This window comes from Haemaphysalis longicornis, unplaced genomic scaffold (assembly GCF_048455015.1).
Source record: "Haemaphysalis longicornis isolate Haplotype H1 unplaced genomic scaffold, Haemaphysalis longicornis Haplotype H1 scaffold_13, whole genome shotgun sequence".
Classification (NCBI taxonomy): domain Eukaryota; kingdom Metazoa; phylum Arthropoda; class Arachnida; order Ixodida; family Ixodidae; genus Haemaphysalis; species Haemaphysalis longicornis.
This window is the reverse complement of record NW_027526233.1, coordinates 1,959,156-1,985,522: the sequence shown is the minus strand read 5'-3', so window position 1 is coordinate 1,985,522 and position 26,367 is coordinate 1,959,156. Positions and strand designations below refer to the sequence as shown.

The following is a 26,367-nucleotide window of genomic DNA, read 5'->3' as shown; positions in this document are numbered from 1 at the left end:
ACTGTCCTAGGCAATATTCCCCTCTCTGCTTTTCGTCCACCAGCATTCTAATCTTTTTTTCGTCGCCTCGACAGCCTTGAAGTTAACTTCCTCTGAGCTACCCTTAAATTCTACGGTTTCTGGAAGCCCAGTATTTTCTTCATGTAGTTTTGGATGGATACCCTCACATTCTAACACGATGTGCCGCATAGTTTCTGTTTCTTTTCCGCAGACCACGCATACCCCATCATTTTGTGAATACTTCCCTACAAAACTCTTAGTTCGCAGGCAACCTGCTCTAGCCTGAAAAAGCAATGCACTGCCCTGGGAATTATCGTAGAAAGTTTCCTTGCTGATGTTCAATTTCTCAGCCCTGTACACCTCTAACGACTTTTTAGGTTCCATTTTTTCTCTACATTTATTCGTTTCAATTTGCCTTGCCTCTTTCTTGGTCACCTTGGCTATTTTTGATTCTGCATTGTTCTTTCTGTATTTCATCGTTAGCCTTCTAGTCTTCCTTAACCACTGCGTGTCCACGCTTTTCAAGTACACTGAGGTTGCTCCTGTGCCTCATCACCACAGCCAAATGTTCCTCCGCGGGGCACAGAGTGCGCGTGTTTTGAACATGTGACGAGGAGTCTCAAAGATCCTTTGGACTTTATCTGCTTATAAACTACCGCAGCGACGACAAACAGACTATTCGAGAATAGCGGACGCATCAGGCGTAAGCTCCTTCGGAAACGATCGCACAAGTTGGCATCCAGGTTCGTCCGTTGCTTCGGTGGAGTGATACGCTACATGAACTACTGCCGTACTTCAAGTTTTACCTGCGTATAATGTTAAACGCGAACCCTTCCCAGCCTACTTGCACCGTTGGGAATCCCAGTGAAACGTTGCACGTCTCCGGCACGCCGCTAAGTGGGCATGGTCGTGTGTGTGCATGGTGGTGGAAACGATAACCTATCCTATTTATGGCGGTCGAGGAACAAGAAAGTCTATTAAAGGGAAATGGCAAGGGCACAAACCCGCGTTAATATTGGAGTGGGGATTTAAATGAGCACGGGTTACCACGGTACAATTTGGAGAAATCAGTTTAGTTAAATCAATGGTCGATGTGGCGACAAAAAGGCGGCATTCTACTTTTAGCAGTATTTTCAGTATTAAGTTTTCCGCTGATGCGACTTCTCCCTGCTTCCGCACAGCTCTTCGCTCATCTTAATTTAGCGGACGGATAGTTCCCACCCGCTGTTCTCTATGCCCCTGCAGTTTACCGTTGGAACAGCATTTCCGAGCGGGCGAAGCGGGCAACAAGCCAAGAGGCGGATGTTTTCACTGGTCGCCAGTAACCTTCGGAAGGCAGCCCGCGGGCGCTAGATACGACGGCGGCCCAGGAAGCGACGCGGAGCTGTTGTATCTGGGAGCTTGAGTGGAGTACACGACCGCTGGCCTTGGCCGCTCAGGCTGAGGGCATTTGCGCAAAACGCCACCGTCCCCTCCGGCAGCAGCAAACTGTGTTGCTGTAAGTTGTGTCTATTGAAGGCGCTGATCTGTTGCGGTTCGCCACCTATCTGCGCTCGTTAAGCGGAAGTGAAGCTGGCGGCGACAAGAGGGCCCCGTACTACTGACCCCGGTACGTGCACACACGGTTTTTGACGCATCGGCCATGCTTCCAAAATATTCTTAGCACAAGCGCTATCATGAAAGGCATTCAAGCTAGAAAGAACCCATTGCAATTAAAGTGCTCACTACAGAAGAAAACGTTTATTTGTTGTGAACCACGGCAGCAGGAGTTTGAGCACAGGTTTTGCCAACAATTAACTGAAACAAAATTTAAGTGTGCTTCAATAAGGCGAACACGACTGGCCACGCTCGAGTGAGGTGAAGCGCAGGTAGTCATATTCTTCGCTATCGTATTTTTTTATTGACTACTTTCACACGACTGACGTTCGTCGAAGTTGCCTAGCAAGGCTCTTTCTTGCTCGCCCGGCGTTACTTTGCTCCGTGACTACCTTAATTGAGATTCAATTTTGCGTTGCCGTCGAGGTAGACGCTTTGGAGTCCATCGCAGTAGAGGCAGTAAGGACAGCATACGCGGGCCCAATTGTGCCTATTTTGTCCTCTGATTATCATCTTCATGGTTCCTTCAAGGCGAAAGCCTTAAGTACCCATTCTGCGAAAAAGCGCCGTTATTGTTGCTTTAGTAGTTGCCCTATCAATAATATGACCACCAGAGCAACGAGTAAATTCAAAACACATGCGTAATTCGGTGAGATTTCAACCCGTCTATGAACAGTAGCAGCCCAGCCCTCTCCCCAGTGTGCTATCTACGTTTTTTTTTCTTCATTGCCTTAGAGACAACGAAAGGAGTAGAACATCGGCCTTAAAGTCTGATAGAATTAAACAAACAACCAAGACTGAAAGTCACCTTTTCGTTTACTTTCTATACTGCCAGTTCGTTTATCAGCAACACTTCACAGTATTCCCCCGTCGTAATTTACCCGCCGCGGTGGCTCAGCGGCTGAAGCGTTGTTCTGCTGAGCCCAAGGGCGCGGGTTGGATTCCCGGCAGTGGAGGCTGCTTTTCTCAGAGCACGGCGTGCCTCGTAGGCCAGCTGTGGCTTCCAGTTGTGGTTCAAGCCCACAACCAACCAATCAACCAACCAACTTGCCGTAGTATACATAGGCACGTGCTCTGCAAAATAAGTACTCCCCGATAATCCACTTCAGAGTATCGAGTGCCCACATTAGCTCCTCCATTAGCTGTGCAGGCCTAAAATAAAGGACAAGTCGTACGGTACGGCCTCAGGTTTGGCATCAACGAATCGAAGGCCGTCTGAACTGTGCTATGTACGCATGTTGCCAGCTTAGAACAAATGTTGTTCGTTTTTTTTTTTTTTTCGAGGCCAAGTTGGTGGGGAATCGAGAGCTTTAAGGGTCTGAATGCCCAGTTCACAAAATTCGTGAAACTAGGGATTGGGAACGTAAAAGTTGCAGGACAGTGTGTGCCGCCCGATACATAAGCGTGATGGCACGTCAGTAAAACAGGTGCCCACCATCCGCACAGAACCCCGGTTGTAGGGAAGCTGTGGCGTGTGTCAGTCCGCTTGCTCGCGCAAACCCTGCCGTTAGACAAAGAAACGGAAGGGAAGAAAGAGAGGCATACACAACGTCACTGAAAAGAAGCCGGCTGAAGCAATTCGCGCCAAAAACAAAGCAACGAAAGCGGCGAGAGAGATTCGATTACGGTGCAGCAGCAAAATAAGTTGTTTGTAATTATCACGAGTGTTGTCGCTCTCAAAGCACGTACCCACTATAGAACCCCGAGGAATCGTTTTTTCGATGTCGTCATTCTCTTCTAGATTATTCTCTTCATATTTGCCCTTGTTTGCCATGCATTCGTGTTTGGTACTTATCTAAATAGCGCATGCTCAGGCTATTCCTCGTAGCGTCAGTGCATGTCCTTAATACACGTTTCCATGTCGAAGGTCACTACGTATTTACTACGTCACCTCTAATTGGGTGAAGCTGTGGTTTGGCCACGGTGTAGGCGATGCGTGTTGGACTCGTGTTTCGCAGGCCTCAGGAGTGAATCACAGACCCAAATTGACCCCACTTTTCACAGCTTTTATTCCCCCTGAACCGTGAGCTTTTTTTGTAGCTGTCGCCCGGTCACGCCGGCGCCGAACACCGTATTTTTGTGTAACTAGAAATTAATTTTTTCCTCTTTAAGCAACCTGCTGCAGTTGCTCAACACCTCCTGTATGCCCGCCTTTGGTAGCTGATGCTACATCGGGCTACATCGGCCGACACCGTGCGTCAGCCGCCGTCGAAAGCGTGTCGGCGGGGCTCCTACACTCGCGAAGGGCGGCTTTACCGCAGCAATCCGGATAACAAGATGGCGGGCGGTCGCGCAACTCTTAGCTCCCTGCGGGAGCTATGTAGAGGAACTCTAGTACAGATGGTTAACCAGCTTATCTGCAACTTGAAGCCGGTGCGAACCATTGCATTTTGACGCTCCACCACCCTCACCACACACCGTTATTGCTTGAGCTGTGGCTCGCGCCGTAGCGGGCTGCGCACGTGCTTCCGCTGCGATAAACCGAGCCCTTCTCACCCCTTACTTCTAACAGTAACTTCTAACAGTGACTCCTTACTCCAACGTGTTCTTTCGCGCATGCGCATCAGGTTGCGCCGGAGGGGTTTTTTGAGTGCACAGGGCCGGCGGATTTTCCATTCACGTACCCATTTAAAGCTTCGTTTTAGGACACATGACAACTTCGCTCTCATAGGATTTCAAACCGGGTCTCCAGAGTACCACAGACACACAGAAAACAAGCGCGGTTAAAAACAATAAACATAGGACGAGGCGTGGACAGGACAGGCGCTAACTTTCAACAAAGCGTTTATTTCAGAACCAGTGCACCAGACCAGACGTGCAGAACCAGACGTGTTTATAACACGTCTGGCTAGCGTGAAGAGAGGAGGAAGGACCGGGAAACATCAAAACGGTGGGCGAAACGAGAAACGGTCACGTACCGCCTACGACAAGAAATCGAGCTCAAGTTTCGATAAGGCTACAAAAGGCCTGCTTACGCATTGATCACCAGACCGTGCAATCGCTGCCGCATCCAAAATTTCTCTTGTCAGACTTAGGCGGTGGAAATACAGGACAGTTGTTTGGTCGTACAGAGGATGACATGGGTTTCCCGAGGCGCAAGGTCAGGAGCGTTTCCCGAGGCAACGCTCCTGACCTTGTTCTTGTGCTCTTGTAAGCGAATGTTTAAGCAACTGCCGGTCTGGCCGACATAGTGTCTGCCACACGACAGAGAAATTTTGTAGGCAATACTACGTAGGCATTTAACGAAGGCGTCTCTGTGCTTGATAGTGCAGATAGCCCAGAGTAGCAACACGATAGCTACCACTCAGGTATCTAGGCACGTTGCCATCAGAAGAACAAAATTTGTTGGCATCGCTGTTCCTTTCTTCTGGCACGGACCGACTCGGCGGATTGACCAGCAATTGCGAGCTTTGAAACGCTTATGTGACCGCTTCACACAACTCAATTCTAAACGTAAGAGTTGTAGAATAGTGCGTGCCGCGTTACAGACGAACTTTTATTCACCTCATGCAACCTGCTGATGGCACTTGATGCAACAAGTGCACACCAACCGCGCAGAACTCCGATTCTAGGGAAGTTGTGGTGTGTGCTAGTCTCCTTGCGTACGTAATTCACGCCGTGAGACGGAGAAACCAACACGAAGAAAGAGATGCATGAAGAGTAAAAGGAGTGAATCAGTTATAAGTATCCTCAGCCTCTCGCCTTGAAAATAGGTAAGCAGACATATGTGCACCAGGAATTATTTTTTTATGCGAGATTATGTGCAATGCCGAAAAACTGAAATTGAAACACTGCACGTGCGTCGAAAGACCACATCACGTATTTATTTCAGTTTATCATCTAGTTCTTCCTCGGCAAGAACACGTTTAATCTGATAGGAAATCCTAGTGCGGCCGACAGCCGATTCTTGGTGAACCCGACGAAGAGCTGGCTCTCGAAAGGGACTCTGCAACACCTCCGATAAACTCGTTGTTTCGCTTCTGGAAGCAGTGCGAACGCTGTGTTGTCGCGAGCACGGAGCGGCACTGCGTGATTTGCTCGTCGCAGCAGATCCCCCTTTTACGTCTGCTTTGCTTTTGTGGCGATTTTTTTTTAAGTGGGCATCGAGTGCGTTCATTGCGGCAACCGAAAGGAGGCCGGCCAGTGGCAGTCACACCGCTCTGATGAGGTAGTTCGAGCGGTCGGAGAACGCCAGGATTGGGGAAAAGAGAGCAACATTTTTGAGCCAGCTTCTATGTTATCTCACGGGCTTTGGGCTGAGGTATTTTGCGACCTCCTGTTCTACGTGCTGGTGTGTTCGTTGATTACGTTCTGAAAGCATTGGAGATTTAGAAAAAAAGTTGAAAAAAGTGCGGCAGGGTCCATTTAGAGGTTTTACTGCCAGCCTTAGACGCAGTTGGTTTGCTTTATTCGGGTATACTGCGAGCTTAGCTATAATTACGCGCTATAGGGCTTGGCTTCCTATGATCTGTATCAAGGTTTCATTTTTAAGAGCGAATGCTCTTTATAAGCGACCCCAAACCATCCACCGCCGGCGGCGGCGGCGGCGTCGGCGGCGTTGGCGTCCGCAGTGCTGTTTAAAGAAAAAACAGCATCCGGCGCCAGGTTTCGATCCGAGGACTTTGCGGGCCGCAGCGCGACGCGCTACCGACCAAGCCACGGACGCGACGGTGATATCAGTGTTAGACGCGCCTTATATCTTTAACGCATTCAAACTACGTCGTCAGCGGCGTGCGTTGGCGACTCAGCGGCGTTATAGCGGCTTGATAACTGCGTGGTGTACACGTGATACTACAAACCCGATGGAAGAGATGGAAGAGAAGGCGGCGAGGGGGTGGGCTGCGGAGGCCGAGCGCAAGCGCCGCAAGCGGGCCGACAACCGTGCATTCGCACTTTCACATTCTCCCCCTCGGGGAAATGCGGGGGAATTTTTTTCACACTCAACGAATAAGTTGATTAAGGAACACCCCTGGAACAAAATTATGCTTTTCAGTCAATTGATTCAAGAGTTAAAGTGGCTTAGCAGGCATCTAGATGATAAAAAATTAAAGCTTTTCCACTCAACGTGATAGCCGTCGAAGCGCGGAGCAGGTATTCGCCAAACGAGCTGTAGCGGCCTCTCTTGACTAGTTTCTGTATCAGCCTAGCGTTGTTACCAAAAGTAGTCAATAGAGGACGCCGGAGCCCCTGAAAAGGGTTATGCAGAGATACTGGATTGAATTTTCATTAATTTGAAGTAATTAAGGAAACGGCGTCCTAAAGCCGCCGAGCAAGGCAACGAAGGACAAGCAACGCCACCCCCAAAATCTGGCCTCTTTTTGTAGCTGCCGTGGTTTGTCTTATACGCACTGGAGCCGTGACATCACTCAAGCACCAAGTCACGAAAAAAAACCCAAGAAGATATATATAGCAAAAATATATAACAATAAAAATAAAAATATGCAAAATTTTGAAACTTGAAATATAACAAACCATATCGTAAAGGTCAACCTACATCAGCGTCCGCCCGCGATTAATTCAAAAAAGAAACCTAAAATAAAACGGCGACCAGCATGCCATTTCATGATGCTATGCGACGTAAAAATTAAAAGATTACAACGGACAATACACAACGCAAATAGGAACTTTGCACTATGTTTGTGCATTCGCCTTTGGCGTGCTGTTTCCCAATGTATTTGGTGTAGTCAGAACCTGAGCTAAAATTCGAGTATCTACATAATCGAGCGTGAACTTTCGCCTAATTTGCGAGGTATGCCAATGTACTCCCCAGGGAATGGTTTCCCTGTCAATGAACGGTCAGCCAGACGTTGGCCATCATCGCTTCTCAAGAGGCTTGGGAGGCTGTGATCTCAGTCGTAAGAAATAAAATGATTTATTTTGTGAAAATCGCAATTCATGGGACTGTCAACTGAATGGTAGGCGGCTTCGCAAAGTTCGTGTCACCGGGATAAGATTGGCCCACCCCACGTCGTTAGGATATGGGTTTTTCTGGCTTTATCAAGCACCTGTGTCATTTTTCAAAATGATTTTCGTCTTCTACTTCCCTATGACCTAATTAACCAGCTGCTAATTCGAAGCATTTATGTAATTTTACACAGACGATGGAAACTGTTTGGCTATCGAGGCGTGCGACTCCACTTTTCTTTTTTGGCGTGTTGAATTCCATTTTAACCGTGTTACCTCCGGCCAATCGAAAATACAGTACACCACAAAAGCAAAAATTCTCCGTAGCCAATGCGCAAACTTGAACAACTCCAATAACAAATAAAAGTAATTATAAATAACTGCATGACGGGAACAAATGAATGGGTCAGTTTAACAATGCCAAATTCAAAGCCACATCAAGAGGGTTGTATACAGGGTGTCCCAGCTATCATGCACCAAGATTAAAAAAAAGAGCAATGGCGTTACGCGAAGAAAACCTAGTGCGTAATGTTTGCAGTACTGTGGAGAAGCGGGTAGTAATTTTTTCGTTAATGATACTTAACTAATTAATTGTAATTAATTATCTAACTCGAGAAGTACTGTTCTAATCACAGAAGTGTCAATGAGGCACTTGTAGGTACCCACGAGGGGCATCTAACTGTGGTATTTTCAGCGACGAACTAATTGCGCACTCATTTATTCTGACTGATAAATGAAACCCGCGAAATATGAAAAATACCACGTGACGGCGCTTCCGCGCGCATTGTAAAGTAGCGTCCCCAAATAAGCTGATTGAAAGCAACTGCTTCGCCTGTCACCCGCCTGAAGAGACAGCGCATCACCTTGATAACGACATGCATGGAAAGAGCAACAGCAGCAAGATTCGCGGGGCGCGTGTGCAGATAAGGCACAAACTCGGTCGCGATTTATTCTTTTTTTCTTTTGTTTATTTTATTCTGGCTAACTCAGAGGCAACCTGTTTGAGGGCGTTGCTTTACGGTGCGCGCTAATGCGCGCGGAGGTGCCGTCACGTGGTATTTTTCATATTTCGCGGGTTTTCTTTACCAGTCAGAATAAATGAGTACGCAATTAGTTCGTCGCTGAAAATACCGCAGTTAGATGCCCCTCGTGGGTACCTCCAAGTGCCTCATTGACACTTTAGTGATTAGGACAGTACTTCTCGGGTTAGATAATTAATTACAATTAATTAGTTAAGTCTCATTAACGAAAAAAATGCTGCCCGCTTCTCCACAGTACTGCAAACATTATGCACTAGGTTTTCTTCGAGTTACGCCATTATTCTTTTTTTAAACCTTGGTGCATGATTGCTGGGACACCCTGTATATGCGTAGAAGTAATCTGTTTGAAGTGTCGCAACTGCTCAAAAAAACATCTGCAAGTTCACATCTGCAAAGTTCACATCTGCAAAGTTCACATCCTACGCAAATTCGAGTCGAAACAAGGAAAATTTGGGGGTTTCTCCTATTGGAAGAGCATTTCGTAATATTTCGCGCCTGTGAAGAATGTCTGTAAGCGCACCAATAGTTCGGGGACAGACCGTGAGATATGGAGCCACTTCTGCCCAATATAAAGTCACTCACTGATGAAATGTAGGTGGTTGAGGACTTGCACGCTTCTTTTCCCGTTCTTTAGCCTCACGGTCTTTTTTACCCTTTTCGAATTTCGTGCAATAATTGAAAATTGTCGAAGACCCATTTTAATGAATCCAGGATCAAAATGGTCGAACACCATTTTAATCATTCCTGAATTACGAATGTCAAACATAGGTTTATTTGTTCACTTACTTTTTAACGATGCGCGAGAACTACAGAGGGGCATGGGTACAAAAAGGAATGATATTCAAGCATAGCCTAACAAATGGAATGATGGACTTAAAGAACTATTTCCGGAATCAGAGAAATAATCGTTAATACTGAAAAGTATGGCCATATAACTGGGGCGCGTACTTAAATTGTGGGGCATAACTTAAATTGTGTGCACATCATTCAACATATATCAGAAGGAATCTAGTTTGAAGTCATGCAAGGGAGAAATGCGACTGCTTAATTTGGATTAGTTCAGTGCTTGACAAGATTCTTTGTATTGCTTGAATTTGGTGCTAGTGTGGTGCTAGTCGAGAGGCCGAAGAGAAGCTTCGTTAGCACAATAAAACACCTCGGGGGAAAGTTTAGCCATGGCCTTTTCTGATGTGCTCACCAGGAACGACCATTCCGCCGTAGTGTACTGAAGTTAGTCTATCGTTGGAGCTGTGTGCAGGATTATCAAAGTAATTGATTGACTTTATCCAGTAAAAGCTCGTATCCTGGGAGAAACAGAGGGGGGTAACTGAAGCGAGATTGACTAAAACACGTACGTGCCACAATCTCTATTTTTGATTTGCTTCCTTTTTTGCAACTACTACTTTTATGCACCGATGGCAACAAATGTAAACTTCAAATAGGTGTTAGACACTCCACTCCAATGGGAATCCACGGTACTATCCTTGCACTAACGCCCGTGTCAAAATATATTTAGCGGCGATAGTGCTTTAATTTGGGAAAGGCTAGTATATTTGTCCTTTTACCCTTGGGATAGTTAATCAAGCAGGTTAGTGAACAATATTACAAAAGTGGTCCGTACGGTGAGCCTGTAACCTCGGCTGTTTGTTTGTGCACCCAAAAAAGTAGTAGTGTGTTGGTGAGGGCTTTCTAAAAAAAATAGATACGCATGAAAATTGGTATTGCGAAGATTACCTCCTCTGGCGTGCGAAACTCATAGCCATTTTTATTGTTGAGACAGTACCCTAAGATAATGCGCCGCTCCGAACGTCATCAATTTCAATATTTGTTGCTCCTCTTGTATCTGTCACAGTTCTAGCGTCGTAGGACCTCGAGGGTCTATTGTCCATGGAAGCCAATCCCTACGGCGCTACGGCGGCACTGTTGTGCTTACTCTCAGCGCTGTCGATTCTCTGGGTTCTCAAGAGAAAGCACCAGCAGAGGCTATTCCGAAGGTACGGAATCCCAGGACCAGAACCCAGCCTGTTCTTCGGCAACTGGAAACAACTGAAAGTGGATCGCCTAAAGGTAAACGAGACCGATGAAAATGAACAATGTTATGCTCTGGTCAGAGAAACTGGTGTGAGCGCAAAATATGACGGCAGACCTTGGGATGTTGAACCCCCCCCCCCCCCTCCCCCAACTCACACAAAAAAAAAGCTAACACACAACCTCTCGTCAATCGGCTCATGACTATCCCAAAGGGACAGCGAAGTGAGTGCTAAACCGTATCTTGTTATAATATTCGATTAACGTCTATTCTGCGCATGCCACGTTGTGCTTGAAACTACGCCGGTCTATATCCGGGAGTTTATCAACAAGAGAACGGCATTCGGGAACGCCGTTTTTCTCGCATCATCTCCCCAGCATATTTTCCGGCGTCGGCTATGACGACAAAGCGGCAAGTTTGGACGGCTTTCGGAATTGCGAGCCTGTTCATCCTGTAAAACCTGAGTTCATCCTGTTAAAAAGTATGCATTTGGTGAAAGTTCTTTAGGCTCACAGAACATAGAAACATATTCTTAACCACTGTGACGTCCACTCGTGAATTGATGCGGAAGCAGCATGGGGTTTTCTCTTCGACCCCAATTACCCATAAACCACGGCTCTTGACTCCCGCTAAACAGTCGCATATGAATTACACGAGTTAACTACGCGCTGCAGCCAAAACACAACTTCGACTAGTGCACTGCAGTGCCGGTTTAGTCATCATAAACCAGGCTAGACAGACTGCAACATCACTTTGGAAGCGAACGGCGCCCGGTCTTAAAGAGAACCATGGCTCTAAACCGCAAATCTAATGGCTCCATTTCTAGTCAAGAAAGAATATTTTAAGGGCTGTTCACAGTTAGGCGAAAATCAGCCCCCCCCCCCCTCATCTCGCGACGTATCACGTGACTAAGCGTCATGCCTTCGTGCATAGACATGACAGATGGACGGCTGAAGCGCCGCGGCTCCCTCCTTTCGTTATTGCCACTCCGTCTTTGCGCTGTTGCCGAATGTCATTAGGCGTCGGTAACTGGTCGTACGACCACTTGGCGCTTTGGCAGCAGCCACTGGATGCCAGCCACGAAGTTGGCCCCGCCGTGCTCACTGCGCCCGTCAACACCGATCACCCAGATAAAAGCGAGCCGCCGAAAGTCACGTTCCTTGCGTGAACATGACAGTAAGGGGATCTGTATACAGGAGCTTTACGCGGCTAAAGCGCGGACTGCCGACCATCGGGGGCGCTGATGCAAGGATCGGAGACCGTTTCTACAAGCTGCACAAACGATTGCCGCATCGGCTGAGATGACAAAGTTACAGAAAAAAATGGCCGCGTATCTGCTCCTTTCGTTGCAAATGTCGTCAAAAGACGATAGCCTTTGTAGGCATTTGCCAAGGAAATGCCCCCCTTCGCTTTCCCGCTCACCTCTCATGCTGTTCCTGTTCCGTCGCGCTCATCCCAAAGTAAACGCACTAAAAGTTTGCTCAAGGTGATTTGAATATACTGCGTTCCACTGCTACAGGCAGGGTTCCTCGATGCCAGCGCTTCAGTACGGCGGAGACGCGCGTGAATGGAGGCGGCCGATTGCAAGGTTTATAGAACCTCGTGGCCGTGCTCCACGTGCGTTCCAAGCAGAACGTGTAACCTAGCTAGTGGAACCTTTCGTGGCTGTTGCCGCGTGATTTCTCATATGCCGCCAGGAGGCGGTGTTTTTCTGCAGTAGATGTAGAATATCATTTGCTATCGAAAATCCAGGCACCCAGAAATTTTTTAATAAAGGAACACTGTAAATATCCCTTGTGTACTAATTTCCTGTCTTATAATTGAGTAATGTCTTGTTCTTGTTCAACAAAGTTGACAAGTATGAACATACAAACCGGGCTTAGACGTTTACATTTGGCTGTGAGTATATAAGACTATTGCGCCGTAAGCATTTTACTTTGGCCGCGTGGCTGAATCGAGTTACAGACAGACAGACGGAGAGACAGACAGACATACAGACAGACCAAAATTTATGGGTTTAAGTAGCCCAAAAAGACTATCGTCTTTAAAACATCACTCAAGCGCTCACAACATCATCTAAGATAATCGAGCCATTGTAACCACGAAAATACTGCAGGGCATTAATCTTAGGACATGTCAGAACTCTTTGCAATCATTAACAGCGTGCTAGGTGAAGTGCTTTGAAAGAAATGCTTTTCCGCTTCTTTACGCTTTGACGCAAGGACCATGCTGACCGTCCTGTAGGCATCCCATCTGGGATCGGAAGAATGTGTGCCGGCACAGAACAAACATTTCTTTTGTTCGTCAGACCCTATAAGCACGCACAGTACTATAGTGCTATGAATGAGAATAAATGATCCGCATTGCAGCGCATTTGTTGGTAAAACGTCAACTTTGTATTTACAGATATATTTAAAGATAGTCGGGGTACACAAACGGCCTGTACCTTCATAATAATTCTCCTTGCCTGTATTCACTCTACTAACTGGCCTCCAATCTACTACTAGCTTGCATGCGGTTTATATTTAAAGAAGCCGGTTATGTTAAATTCAGTCATTTAAACTAAACTTCTTTTCCTGATTTAGGCATTGTTTGCCGTCAAAAAAGGTTGAATAAACGTATACGAACTGCATGCGCTTTATTTGTAAAGAAGCCGGTAATGTTAAATTAGGTCATTTATACTAAACTTCTTTTCCTGATTTAAACATTGTTCGCTGTCAAAGATGGTTGAATAAACGTATACGAACTGTTCAATTTTCATGCAATACTGCATTTTACATTAACGTAATCTCAGAGAAATTCCTCCCACCTCATCCCCCTACCCGTGCATCCGAACGATCAAGCATTTCCGTCTCGCATTCCATTTTCTAGCTATGTATTGCACACATATATTCAAAGAAATTATCCCCCTTCATTTGCTAAGCAACTGTGTGGAAGTGTCCAGTTTATTTTTTTAAATGACGGTGAGATCTTTACCGAGATTACATATTTTGTGCAGACTTAAAATTCAAGAGCGTACGATTTCATGGGCGGACTGCTGCCCCGCAAGCGCCTGCAACCGCGGCAGAGTGCAGTGCAGAAAACTATGAATCTTTCCTGTGGTTTTTCGTCAAAAGCAGCTGCTTGGAAAACTGACGCCGCTACTGAAAGCCAGAATTTCAGAGATACACTCGTAATAGCGCTCATATCAGGTAAAAATAACACGTAGACAACTTTATAAGCAGTTGATCTTCAGAATTACTCTGAGCTAAGCGTTGAAGTGTTGTAATTGGGTGTGTTTGTGGTTTCGCAAACATTTAGTGGTAGCACAACACAATATTGGCTGTGTATTTTTTTGCAGATCATGGATGACTGGATCAAAGAATACGGCAAGGTGTTCGGCTTCTACGAGGGGGAGGTCCCTAAAGTAGTTATAAGTGACTTGGACATGATCAAGGAATGCTTCGTCAAACAGGCACACATCTTCCGCGACCGCATGCCGCTGACAATCGAAGTGGAACCACTTAACAGCAGCCTTCTTGGACTAAAAGGTACGTAACCGCGAGCAGTCTCACTTAAAGGAGTCATGAAGAGAAAACACAAGTTTGCTTCATTCGAAATACTGCCTCGTTAGAACCATACTGACACCACTTTTAACGCAAACTTCGCTCAAATAAGCTAGAATATTAGGAAAACAGGGAATGACCATGCGACCCATTAGCTCATTTCCCGCTACAGAACCTATGATGTCACACTAGAATGCTCTGCGATTGGCGGAGGCCGGCAAAAGCAAACGCAAGTTAGGCAGGGCTTACCAGTTTGCATAGTGAGATATATGCCCGTGAAACATACTGCCCATTCCTTTTATGACACTAAGAACGGTGGAGTAAACGGTTGAAGTTCCGAACGAACCCGCAAACATTTACGCCAATGCGTACGAAACTACCGCTGGCCGAGCTGTTCATCTCCTCTCCCTCTCCTCTCCCTCTCCTCTCCCTCTCCCTTTTCTTTCTGCCATCACTGCTGCGTTCGTTCACTCGGTTACGCGGACAAACAGACGCCGGCCCCGCCGAACCCACGTAACTGGTGCCAAAGGGCTTTTCCTTAAAAATTCCGTGTCCTTGGATTGACGGCCTCTCCTACTTTAGAAGAAATATTGTTTGTTCGCATTACGGTATGATGAGGAAGGCAAAGCCTGGCATGTGCCATGAAGTCTTGTACGATTTTTTGTCTCGAAGGTAACGAGTGGAAGAGAGTGCGGACTATACTCAACCCAAGTTTCAGCGTAGCCAAGATGAAGCTCATGTCTCAGGTGATGAACACTTGTGGTGACACCTTGGTCGAGGTACTGTACGAGCACATTTCGGTAGGGCGCTCCATCGTTGACATCTCGAAGCTGTCCCAGGCCCTTTCCATGGATGTCATCACCAAGTGTGCCCTCGCGTGGCAGGTGAGCTGAGGCTGCCCGCTTTTGTGCCTTTTCGTGCGTTCACGTTTCGACTGTTTCATCCCACCGTACATTCAGTGACCTGAACCTCAATTAGGATGCAAAGATGTATCAAATTAGGAGTGTTCTATTGCGAGAAAAATGTTGCCATTCTTTTACCGCTTTCTGTGCGCAGTAGACTCATTTTTGAAGATTTAAACTGAGCTTGGACCTATCAAGGACTACCAAGCGTTCGTATTCTGTTCAAGCGGTGTAATATGCGGCTATATAATTGAGTGCAATTTGCATAATTACTGTGCTCCTGCTTAACATGGATATTAAAAAAAGGTAACTCTCAGGGTAAATAAAACCAAAAATTCAAGGTCCTCGTTCACTTCTCCCAAAGAAAATATTAAGACGGAACCGCTACGTTTCCGCCAAATACGCTAAAAACAAGGAAGAAAAGTACAGGCCTCCACTAAGGTGACTGCACGAAGACACTGGATTGACAACCTGCTTTTTACTTGCGAGCAGTTTGTTGTGGCTTGAAATGGAAAATGGGAATTCACAAACCTGTTCAGGATTTCTGGATTTCATTAAACAAATAGTAGATGCATATTTCATGGTACTTCTTAGTACAGTAGGAAGCCTCGAAGCAAAGTGTATAACTGTCCAGCAGACTTGCGTGTATAGCCTGGTCACGGCCTATATTCTGTTTCTTTTTACCATTATTTTTCTTGGTTGGCATTTTAGAATCTAACAACTTGCCACCTCGAAACACCCGGCCATCACTACGGGAATATCCCCTCAAATTCGGGTCCCGAACGTGCCTAAGGGTGACATTACCAAAATTTTTGTGCTTGAGTTCAGTTGTAACTGTCGCTGAACCTGGGCATTGATGAGAAACATGTCAAATACCTAGCGTCATTTATGAAGTATCACCAAGGTGATGGAAACCAAGGTTAAAGGCTGGACAGTGAGCACGCAATACAAAAAAAAGCGGCTGACGATGGCTATACTCCCTAATGCAAAATTTTTGCACAGCGCGAACTGCAGTCTTCTCGGTCATGGCGCATAGCTGCTGCGTCTCAGGAAGGGATCACGGTATCAGCGAACGCACTGCACCTCGCGCTACTCGGCCGTTCGTCGCCGACAACGATCATGTTGCAAATCGAGTTTGAACTTCTCGCGCAAATGCCACGTGGTTTCGGATGAGCTACAAATGGAGGAGTGACTGGCGAAAGTGTAAGAGGGAGGGCTCTCCTCGACGGGGACGCGTGGCGAAAGTGTGAGGGGAGGCAGGGAGACATACTGAGCAGTGGCGACGCGCTGGGAGATAACGCCATAGCAGCGCGTGCCGTGCTCCCCCTCACACTTTCGCCAGACGCTCCTCCTCCATTTCATTTCTGCGTTGGGTCTCTCGTTCGCTCGCTCGGTTACGCGATTATCTTCACCGCTATCGGGCTGCACAGTGCTCCACATCGGAAAATTGAATCCCAAGTGTAGGTTGGAATCGACGTGAAGGGAAGCTTCCATTGCATGCCGATCCGGATTCGTCCCTCCCAAGTATTTTTCGAGGTAGTTCTCTGCGGCGACAAACGAGACGCTCGGCTCTCGAAAGGCCACAAGACGTTGCTTGTTTTGCCCGGCGACCGTATTGTGGTCGGTGGCGCTATCTTCGGAGCCGTGAATTGGTTCGATTGGTGCCCTAAGCGTGGTTGTTGCGCTTCCTTCGGCGCCGCGAAACCGCACGAGACGCTTGCCTGACCTCAGCTAGAAGGTCAGAAGCACGCTACGGGGTGTTTCCTTGGTTTGTACCTGTAGTAATTAGCTCCGCGTAAAAGACAAATGGAGAAAGGCAGAAAAGAGGAGAATGACTAGGAGAAGAAAGGGTTGATGAGGCCGGAGGATGGAGGGCGCCGTTTTTTTGGAATACAGTTGCTGAATGCATAGGAGACCCTGGAGAAAATTGTTCAAAGTTATTGCCCGAAATTCTACAACACGACCAGACTCTGTTAATAGCGACAGGATCTTGGGAAGCTAGCAACACCCACCTCTAATAATTTCTAACACAATGGTCTCGTAAATTGCACCCTTGCCAGGGGCCAATAGAAAATTGATTTCTTTCTCTTTCTCTTTACATGTCCCCACAAATGGGATTTCTGTTCAATTACAAGTACTGATTAGTAGTTGCTGAAATACAATTGATTACATAGTGTTCATCAATAACGCAAGGCCATCAAAGCCTTTTTGGTAAACGGTGACACGTTTTCCCCTTCTTTCACATCCTAATTGCAGAAATAGCACAGTAAAAATATCTATCCACAAAAATTGAGGTCATTCAATCACTAGCAAGTATCCTAGTGTCTAGATTTTGTTATGGTTGATATTTGTGCATGACAGCAACTGTATGTGCAGTTTTAGGATGTCATAGGTACGAAGTCTCTGCGTTTCCGATTACCATGGGGGATGAATACTTTTCTGTGGTAGGGGTGCCTTTACTAGTTGCGCGTTTTTTTTATTCCTGGCAACCTTTTTTTTTTTGTTGTGGTATACAACTCATTGTTTATTATTAGGCATGTGTTGCAAAAAATAGCAACACTTTGAATTTGTTGTTACAGTTAGCCCCGTGCAATAAATATTTCTTAATTTATGAGGTGTCTCTTTTATGTGGATTGACAAGATGTCGAACTCCCAACAGAACTAAAAGTCAGTACCGTCTGTAAACGGTACTGGTAAATCACAGTTTTAAATTTCAAAAGTTTCTTTTTCCTTTCAAAAGTGTGCAGTCACTAAGGTGAGAATGATATGTTCAAGCAAAGGCTCTAACCAGTCCATGAGAGCTTCAAAATACCGTTCCGATGCCCGTTTTTTCGAACAGAGCTTTTTTTAATTACATTGGAAAATTCTGCAGTAAGTTAAAGTGGACGTAGTTAAAGCGCCTGTGTCGTTCCCTTTCTCGTCCCTGTGAAAAAATTTTTGCGCTTAAGTTTCACTCATGGAAATTGTGAACCATCTAGCTCGTCTCTCCATTTTGCTTAAAGTGGACGTAGGACAGCGAGACGCCAGATCCACGCATCCAAACTTTTCAAGAATGCACGCATTCAGACGTTCAAACTACCCGTTCAAATCGATATCCGTAAAACCAAAACCGAAAGTCAGTCCTCCATCAGCCGCTCAGTGTGCTACAGTCTACTCGGCCGCAGGGTTTTGGGGGAGTGTCCTCTGTTATTAGTCTATCTTTCTCTATGGTTCCGTAGCTAGCTTGCAATGCCAAGTTCAGGTGACGCGTTCTTTTGAACACCTCGGCGCCGAAGCTGAGTACCGTGGTTACCATTAAAGCGAACTCGCTGCAAGATGGGGAGAATATAACAACAAAACCCTCATCATCATCACAGACTCTACAAGAGCCATTAGAAATATAATATGCGGCCTTATTCCCACAGAAACCAGGAAAATTTTTCCAGCCGAACCAAAAGGCCAAAATGGAATATTATGGAGTCCACCGCACGAAGGCCTTGAAGGAAATGAGAGAGCCGACTCCCTAGCGAGGCAAATCAACAGCCGCAGGGAAACGGGCCACTCTTACACCCTCCCTCCCTTCATGTCGCTTAATGAAAGGCTTTACACGCAAAGGCAAGCGAGAAAGACCATGCCCGCATCGCATCACATTGTGACGCTCCCCGAAAGGGGGATGGCGTCACGCTACCAACTAGGTGGGTCCACGCAGAGTTGAGGGGAAATGAGACAACGCAGGCTCAAATATACCATTTAATCAACAATAATTAGTGCTGGTGCCGGTGCGCTCACCCTTATTATAATACTATAGTGCAAAGAACGGGAAACGAAGACAAGTAAGACGACGGGACGAGCGCTAACTTCCAACTGAAATTTTATTCCGGAAAACTTGCACCTTTTCTATGCACCACAACAAAAACCAAAAAACATTCACCTCAGACAAAAAATATAAATAAGTTACAACACTCTGCCACCTCACACACATCACGCACGTGTCGCTATTTGTTCGAAATGGCAAGGAGGGTTTTCTGGCCCTTCATTGCAAGGATTGCACACGTAAGTGCAAACCACAGCTTGACAACTGCACAGTGATAGGAAGAAGTGGCAATGAAACTACGCGGGAGATAATTGAAGCACTTGAAATTGGGCGGTTGGGCAGAAAATGTGTCAGCGACTTCAATAACGTTGTCACAAAAAGAAATTAGGTTCCTTTCCAACACGCGTTGTACTTCGGGTGTGACATGAAGAAGTATCTGTATAGATTGGGACACGTGCGTGATGTGTGTGAGGTGGCAGAGTGTTGTAACTTATTTATATTTTTTGTCTGAGGTGAATGTTTTTTGGTTTTTATGGTGGTGCATATAAAAGGTGCAAGTTTTCCGGATTAAAATTTCAGTTGGAAGTTAGCGTTCGTCTCGTCGTCTTGTCTTCGTTTCCTGTTCTTTGCGCTATAGTATTATAATGATGTCATACCAACTAGCCCAACAGTACTCCTTGCTGCGCTCACCCGTTGAGAGGCTGGGACTCGGTAGAGGTGGGTCAGGTGGGCGGCTGGCGCCAGGTCACGGAGCCGGGAACTCTGTCACATGCGGCGTTGCCGTGTGCACGTGCTCGGCTGGGCCGTTGGGGGGGGGGGCCGGAACTCTCGTGCCGGGTAGCGCAGGTGGTCCGTACTCCGCTGGACCGTGGACGCATTCCCGAGATGATGCCTTTGGCTGGCTGGTCAACAAAGTTCGGGAGATTCAGTAGCCGGAGGTCCCCTCGTCGCAATTTCGGCCCGGGTCGGGGAGGGAGCGCGCGATCGGATGACTCCTACGGGCGGCTTCCTCGTTCGGCCTGGCCGGATGGTGCCCAGTTGGGAGAGAGTCCTGGTGCCTCGTTCGCTCGCCTTCTTATACCCCCCTTGGGTTGCGTACAGGGAGGGCAAGCGCGAGCTCGTTGGGGAATGCTGAGGACCGGCCGGTCATCGCCCCGCGCGCGGGCGCGCCACCCTGCAAGCTTTCCGGGCGCTTCAAGGTGAACATTTCCGAATACGCGGGGGGCGCATGTTCCGCGCGCGCGTGGTCTTTCCTCGTGGCAGCACGTGTTGTCCGCGGCAGCCAGTGGCGACGTCCGACCGTCACAACATGTTAGATGCCGAAGAAGCACGGAACATAAAAAACTACAAACCAACGTTTTCCCACACAAATCCAGACTGTCTCTCATGTTCCCCTAGAGATATAACGAAGAATGCCACAAATGCAAATTACGAGCAGACTTATTCCACACAGTCTGGAACTGCCCTATAATTTGGCAATAGAACACCTACCAAACCTCTAGAGAGTCCTGGTATTTAGCACTGTCCAGCTCGGACCTTTCGACACAGCGTGAGCTGCTAGAGACAACCAAGCTGGGAGCCTTTGCTACTGGAGTCCTTGAAATAGGACTTCACCCATAACTCTTTCCACATTCCCTTCTCCCTATTTTCAAATAAAGTTTACTTTCTCTCTTTCTCTCTTCAATATGGCTAGAAGAAAGAAAAATTCGTGCACCCCTCTGTCTAACCACTATGATGGTTGCACTCGAAACTTTTTCGTGATGGATTCTTTGATGGCCAATCCCACACTGCGTACAGTATGTGCTGATCAGGAGTTACGCGCCAGTTTTCTAGAATACCCACAGCCACACGAGTGCACGTTTGGGTTTGGGGTGTACGGCGTGAATCGGTACCTGCTGCCTGGCGAAATGAGCAATCCGATAGACGCCGCCTTCCTAACGCGAGGGACTGGGGTTCGATTCAAACCAAGGGAAGCATTTTTTGTTTCACTTCACCCACGATCATTCATCATCATCGTCAGAGAAATTTGGCTTTCCTGCAGGGCGTATTGGCGTACAGCGGCATCAGTGAGGACAATAAAGCTTCTAAATCCGGCCGTCCAGTAAACTCCTCCGTCGCAACCCCATGTGCATGCGTGCAAAAACTAGCTTGTAGAGGAGTTAGAAGTACGGGGAGAGAGATTGGTTCCGTGGGCTTTTGTCTCCCGGAGGCTGCGCTTACCTCTGCGCGCGCAGTGAGCTACTTCGTGGAGCAGAGATCAAGTGACAACGGTGGTGTGGGCGGAGCAGAATACACGTGGCAATCGCAAGCACCGGCCGCACGTTATTTCAAAATGGGTAGTTCCCGCATCATACGCAAAACACCGGCAGCACGTTCTATCTTCTCTTGTTAACAATCTGTACATGGTGTGTGCTCGCATTTTTTGGGTGACCGTTTCCGCTACAGGCGCGGATGGCGACTTCTATTGCGATTCTCAGACATCTTATAACTACTATCCCACGTGTAGAACTTAGTTTTCGCCAAGTGTTCCATTCTGACACCCGTAGCTGTGGCTACCTGTGCCTGTTCGTAATTGCTGCCAGCGTCAGGTCGCCGCTCGCCTTGTAGCCTGTGGGAATGATTGTCACAAGTCCTTGCCAAACGTCGGTTACGTTCTTACGAGGGACGTCACGCTGCTTTCCATTTGCTGTGTGCCGTATCCTGAGCTGTTTGTTGGTGTGATAAAAAAGATGACACTAACATTTATTTGTTTGTTTATTTGGTGACCCTTTGGTGACCCAGGCAGGAGGGGCATTATATCCAAATGTACGTAAAAACACATATTAGCAAACAATTTCTTGGATGGAATCAAGACTTACAATGTGTGGTGGTGGGACAGCTGCTTTCAGTGTCGGACAGTTCAAGCAAAAAAAGAATATTTGAATATGTTAGTTCTCGTGAAGTGTGGTGTATGTTATCGAGGGGTCTATTTCTTGACAGTAGAATGCTTGAGGTGGGGATCAAGTTGAATGGATTGTTTGTTGTTCGTAAATAAAAGCATGAATTTTAGCCTTAACATTTTTATTCAATTTTGCAGCGCTGGAATACTCTGTTTCTTTCTTCAGATAGCTTAAAGAGGGAATTCCACGATACTTATAATAAATGAACCGGGCATCTTTACATTGTGTCTTCTCAAGGACATGGATGTTACTTTTTGTGTACGGGTCCCATACCGAACACGAATACTATAATGGTGGCCTTATTATTGAAGATTGAGCGAGCAGCCTAAGGTTACCAGGTGCATCTCCCAGTTTATCTCTAAAGAAAACAAAACAGAAGGCAGATGAGAAAATATTCAACGTGTTTATTACGACTTAGTTTATCAGTTAAACTTACACCTATGTTTTTACATTCATCATTTTTCAAAGATGGAAGGGCACGATAATGATATCAGAAAAATGTGTTAGTGATTTTATTGAAAAGAGATTTATGTGGATTCAACTTCGTTCGCAACGGGTCACCAAATCCAATAAGGTTACACAAGGAAGACTTAAGTAGTCGTTGATCGTCATGGACAGTACCTCAAACAAAACACAAGCATCCCTGAACATCAAGAATTTGTGTAGGGTTCACCATAACGTGATAGAGATCTTTTATATAAAAAAAAACAAGTACAGTACCTTGAGAACTTCCCTGGGGAAAGCTGGAGGTGGCAGGGAGTTCATTTGAATCATGCCCATCAATGCTGTTAAATGAGATAAATACGTGGAAACCCAGTTGGTGTTCAAACGTTGAAGGCATATGGATTCCAGTTTACAGATTAGTTTGCAGTGTGAGACTCAATTAAAGGCTTTACAAAGACCAATTAAAGTAATATCAGCTTGACCAGGCTAATTCAGAACTTCCGCGAAGCTACGGTCCACTTATTTGAACCGAGTGACCGCAGAAAAGCCTCTGTGAAATCCGTGTTGGAAGGGAAAAAAAGTGCGCCATACTCATCCAGGAGCGTTGTTATGTACAGTCGCGGACAAATGAAATGAGAACACAAAAATATCAACCACAACACGCAAAATCAAAGAAAATGAATATTGAAAAGAATGGCTTGCTAGTGGTACATTTGGAAATACACTATTTTAATCTTTGTTACTGTAAAAAAGACACGCGACAATGTAACTCGCACAGAAAGAAATCGCGCTATTGCTGTGTTCTGGTCCATATTGTGTTCGTGTTTGATTGACCGATGACCGTATTTAGATATCTAGCATCTTGCACTTTGGTGACGTCGGGCATATGGACCAATAGCTACTGAACAACGCACTACGCATAAGCGCTTTTCAAGACGAGTGCTCCACGCACCCTGTTTTCCATTCGAATGGTAGCCCGCCGGAATTTAGTGAAAAACGAGAAATGGCGACAAGGAATTAAGAAAGTATCTCATCATAGCGGCGCAAGAAAATGTGTGATATGTTACGGTCCACGCGATGGAGGCTGTTTTCAGTTCAGTCATGGAATTCTGATGAGTAACGGAAGCGAACTGCATGATTTTCAGAACTTCAAAAATTGGTGTCAGTACCCTTTCACGAAGAAACAATGCACAGCTTGTAAACATTATAAAGGAAGTTGCCTTGCTCCCACATCTAGTTATAATGTCTCAGTTTAGACTTACGTCCTTTTTGGTTGGCCTTGGTATACAAGATTACTCAAAAATTGTGCGGAAGTTCAGGCATGTTCACTCAGCAACTAGGCTCCCGATCTCGCCGTCAGATTACCGCGAAACAAACTACTAAATCACGCGGAAGAGTTCACTTCTCCTGTATCAAGCTTCATTATTGCCGCTTTTACAACTAACAAAGTGGACAGGGAATGCTGAGAGCCACTATCAATTATCTTTTGACAAACAAGGCTCACTCCCTCAAAAATTCCACTTAAGGTGGTTTCACGCGCCGAAGCTTCACACGGGCTACAAGGCGCTGTGGTGGAGGTCTCAGAGTTAATTTCGACCATCTGGGGATTTTTAACGTCGCCAAAATCTCGGTACACGGGTGTTTTCGTTTTTCACCTCCTGCATCTGAAAAGCGTCCACAGAGGTAGGGATTGCACCCGCCCTTGGTAGGATCACTCTGTCGCCACGCAAACAACTGAAGAGGTTCAAGTGGTATGAGCCTTGAGTTCGCACCCACGTTGTCCAGCCTTTAGGGCTCCTCCTTATACCATGCCTCTATCTCATCAAAAAAATAGAGCGTGTGCCATCTTGTGACGCGAGTTGAGCTCGATCTCCTGCCAAGAAAAACCTGGTGTGTCACGTCAGGCTTGCAGAGTGGTGACCTGGGTTCCTGTACCGGAAGTTGTTTTTTTTTTTTTGCTTCTTGACAGGGTTTTCATTATGCATATTTATCAAATGCTCTTTCGGACGTTATTTCTGAAGAGAGAGAGAAACATTTTATTGTCTCGCGAGAACGACGATGTTGCTAGGGCCTCCGCTCCGTGGGAGGCACTCTTAGTACAAGATGTTTTGGTACTGGCTTGTCGTCCGGGCCCACTCCACCAGCCGTCGCCGTTAGTTTGAGGGCATTTGTAACTTTCAACTTTTGAGGCAGTTTTGCCGACGCGTGCAGTTAATATAATTATTTACTCCTTGGAGCATTCACGGCGCTGTGTGCTTTTCGCATAAATGAGTGTACGTCTTTACTTACACAGTCTTCATATGATAGCAGTTTGTTTTCCTAAATTTACTACATTGAAGGTAATTCGGTTGGAGGTAACACTCTTTCACTACATTACGATCGCAGGTGGACTGCCAACGTAATCCCGGGGACCCCACCCTGCAAAGCCTGCAAAAGATTTTTCTAGACGTGGACCAAGGTATGATAGCCTCCGCCGTGGCCATTCCGATCCTCCGGAAGGTCTACGCCCTCATCTTCCCTCTGCTGAGCTATGGCAGATTGTTCCGTCAAATTACCGCAAATCTGCACATGCTCATTACGATACGCCGGGCCGAGAAAAATAAACGACTTGCTGTAGACATGCTGCAGCTCATGCTAGATGCTGAGAAGGAAGTGGCCAAGCCGGACTGTTCCAAGGTTGGCATCACGGATAGGCACCTTGTGGCCAACTGCTTCGTCTTCCTAGCCGGAGGATTCGAAACCACGGCTACGACGCTGGCCTTCGTCCTGTACGAGCTTGCGAGACATCCCGAAGAGCAGGACAATCTTTTCCAGGAGCTGGCGTGTCAGTCTTCATGGGGTTCCGGTCCGCTGAGCTACGACGAGCTGCAGAAGCTTAAAAGACTGGACGCTGTAATCATGGAGTGCTTGAGACTTTATCCGCCCATCGTACTGTTCACAGCTAGGGTGTGTTCTTGCGACGCAGAATTGTCCGGCTACAGCTTGCCTGCCGGTGCTCACGTCGTCTTGCCAACGTGGCACATCCACCACAATCCCGAAATTTGGGCCGAGCCGCATGCCTTCAACCCGGGCCGTTTCATGCCTGGCCATGAGGACGAGCAGCGCCGGCACCCTGCATCCTACGTACCCTTCGGCCTTGGGCCACGCGAGTGCATCGGACGCCGGTTCGCTATGCTTGAGTTGAAGACTGTGCTCGCCAAGCTTGTCGCCAATTACGTGTTCAGCACGTGCGACAAAACCAAAAATCCAGTGAAACTAACTGTGCCAATGGTGACTGTGAACTCGGCCGAACATATACAGCTGCGAATTACACGCAGGAACTCCTAGCGCTGTAGTGACGTTTGATCCAGATTCTTTTCGAACATTAAAAGCTCTGAGCAGGGGGATACCATGCTGCTCAGCTGGGTCCCGGGGACAGCAGGCACGTCTGGTCCAGATTGCCGAGGCCGCCGCCAGAGAAGAAAATCTCCTGGCAACCGGCTGAGGGGATAGTGGTCCTCTCTTCGAGAATTGCCTTCCTTCACTCTCATCTATGGACTCATAAATGGTGCCATTCTTTTGGCGCAGAAAAGGTATTGTATATTTAGTGGGCAACCAACGCGAAATATCAGCTATTGGGGTCATTCACGTAACCGCAAGTGAAGGTAGTATGCGAGATATTTTTACTATTCCCAGGAAAAGGGGAATGCACTTAGGGGCAGAAGGAGGCTATTGTCGGCACAGCAGGTGCAATACTGAAAACAGATTTTTGTGTGACGCAGAAAAGGAGAAAAAACATGTTACACTGCGCAGCGTGTTTTGTATGCTGTTTCTTCGTCCCGTGAAAAGCCCTTTTTCAGTTGCATACGCCATGCATTGTACTCTGCCTGATTTGCTTCGTTTAGATGACACCTTTCTATATCGTGGCTGGGACTTTCACGCAAGTCGACGATGTTTCCAAGATCACATTCGTACCGAAGAATGAAGAGCTGTAAGACCGGCCACGGAAATTGTGTGCTGGGGCGTGTTCCATCTTTTATACCTGCCTATAAATGTGGAAATTCAATAGCCTATTATAAAAGCAGGCTCCTTTCATCGCAATAGCGTCCCACGTGTTTATAGCAGATATAAATTCACATCTTCTGACCCCTAACTTCAAGTGAAAGTACCAAAAAACGCAAACACATTAAAATTCT

The 26,367-nt window shown here is 46.7% G+C and overlaps 1 protein-coding gene across 1 annotated transcript; it reads left to right on the top strand.

Moving 5' to 3' along the window:
• The first annotated feature begins 1,369 nt into the window (after nt 1–1,369).
• LOC144164204 (cytochrome P450 3A4-like) lies at nt 1,370–26,367 on the top strand. The gene is made up of 5 exons (XM_077694719.1): nt 1,370–1,609; nt 10,393–10,607; nt 13,910–14,099; nt 14,787–14,998; nt 24,578–26,367. Exons 2-5 carry the CDS (start codon nt 10,428–10,430, stop codon nt 25,517–25,519), a joined length of 1,524 nt encoding a protein of 507 aa, XP_077550845.1. The 5' UTR covers nt 1,370–1,609; nt 10,393–10,427; the 3' UTR covers nt 25,520–26,367.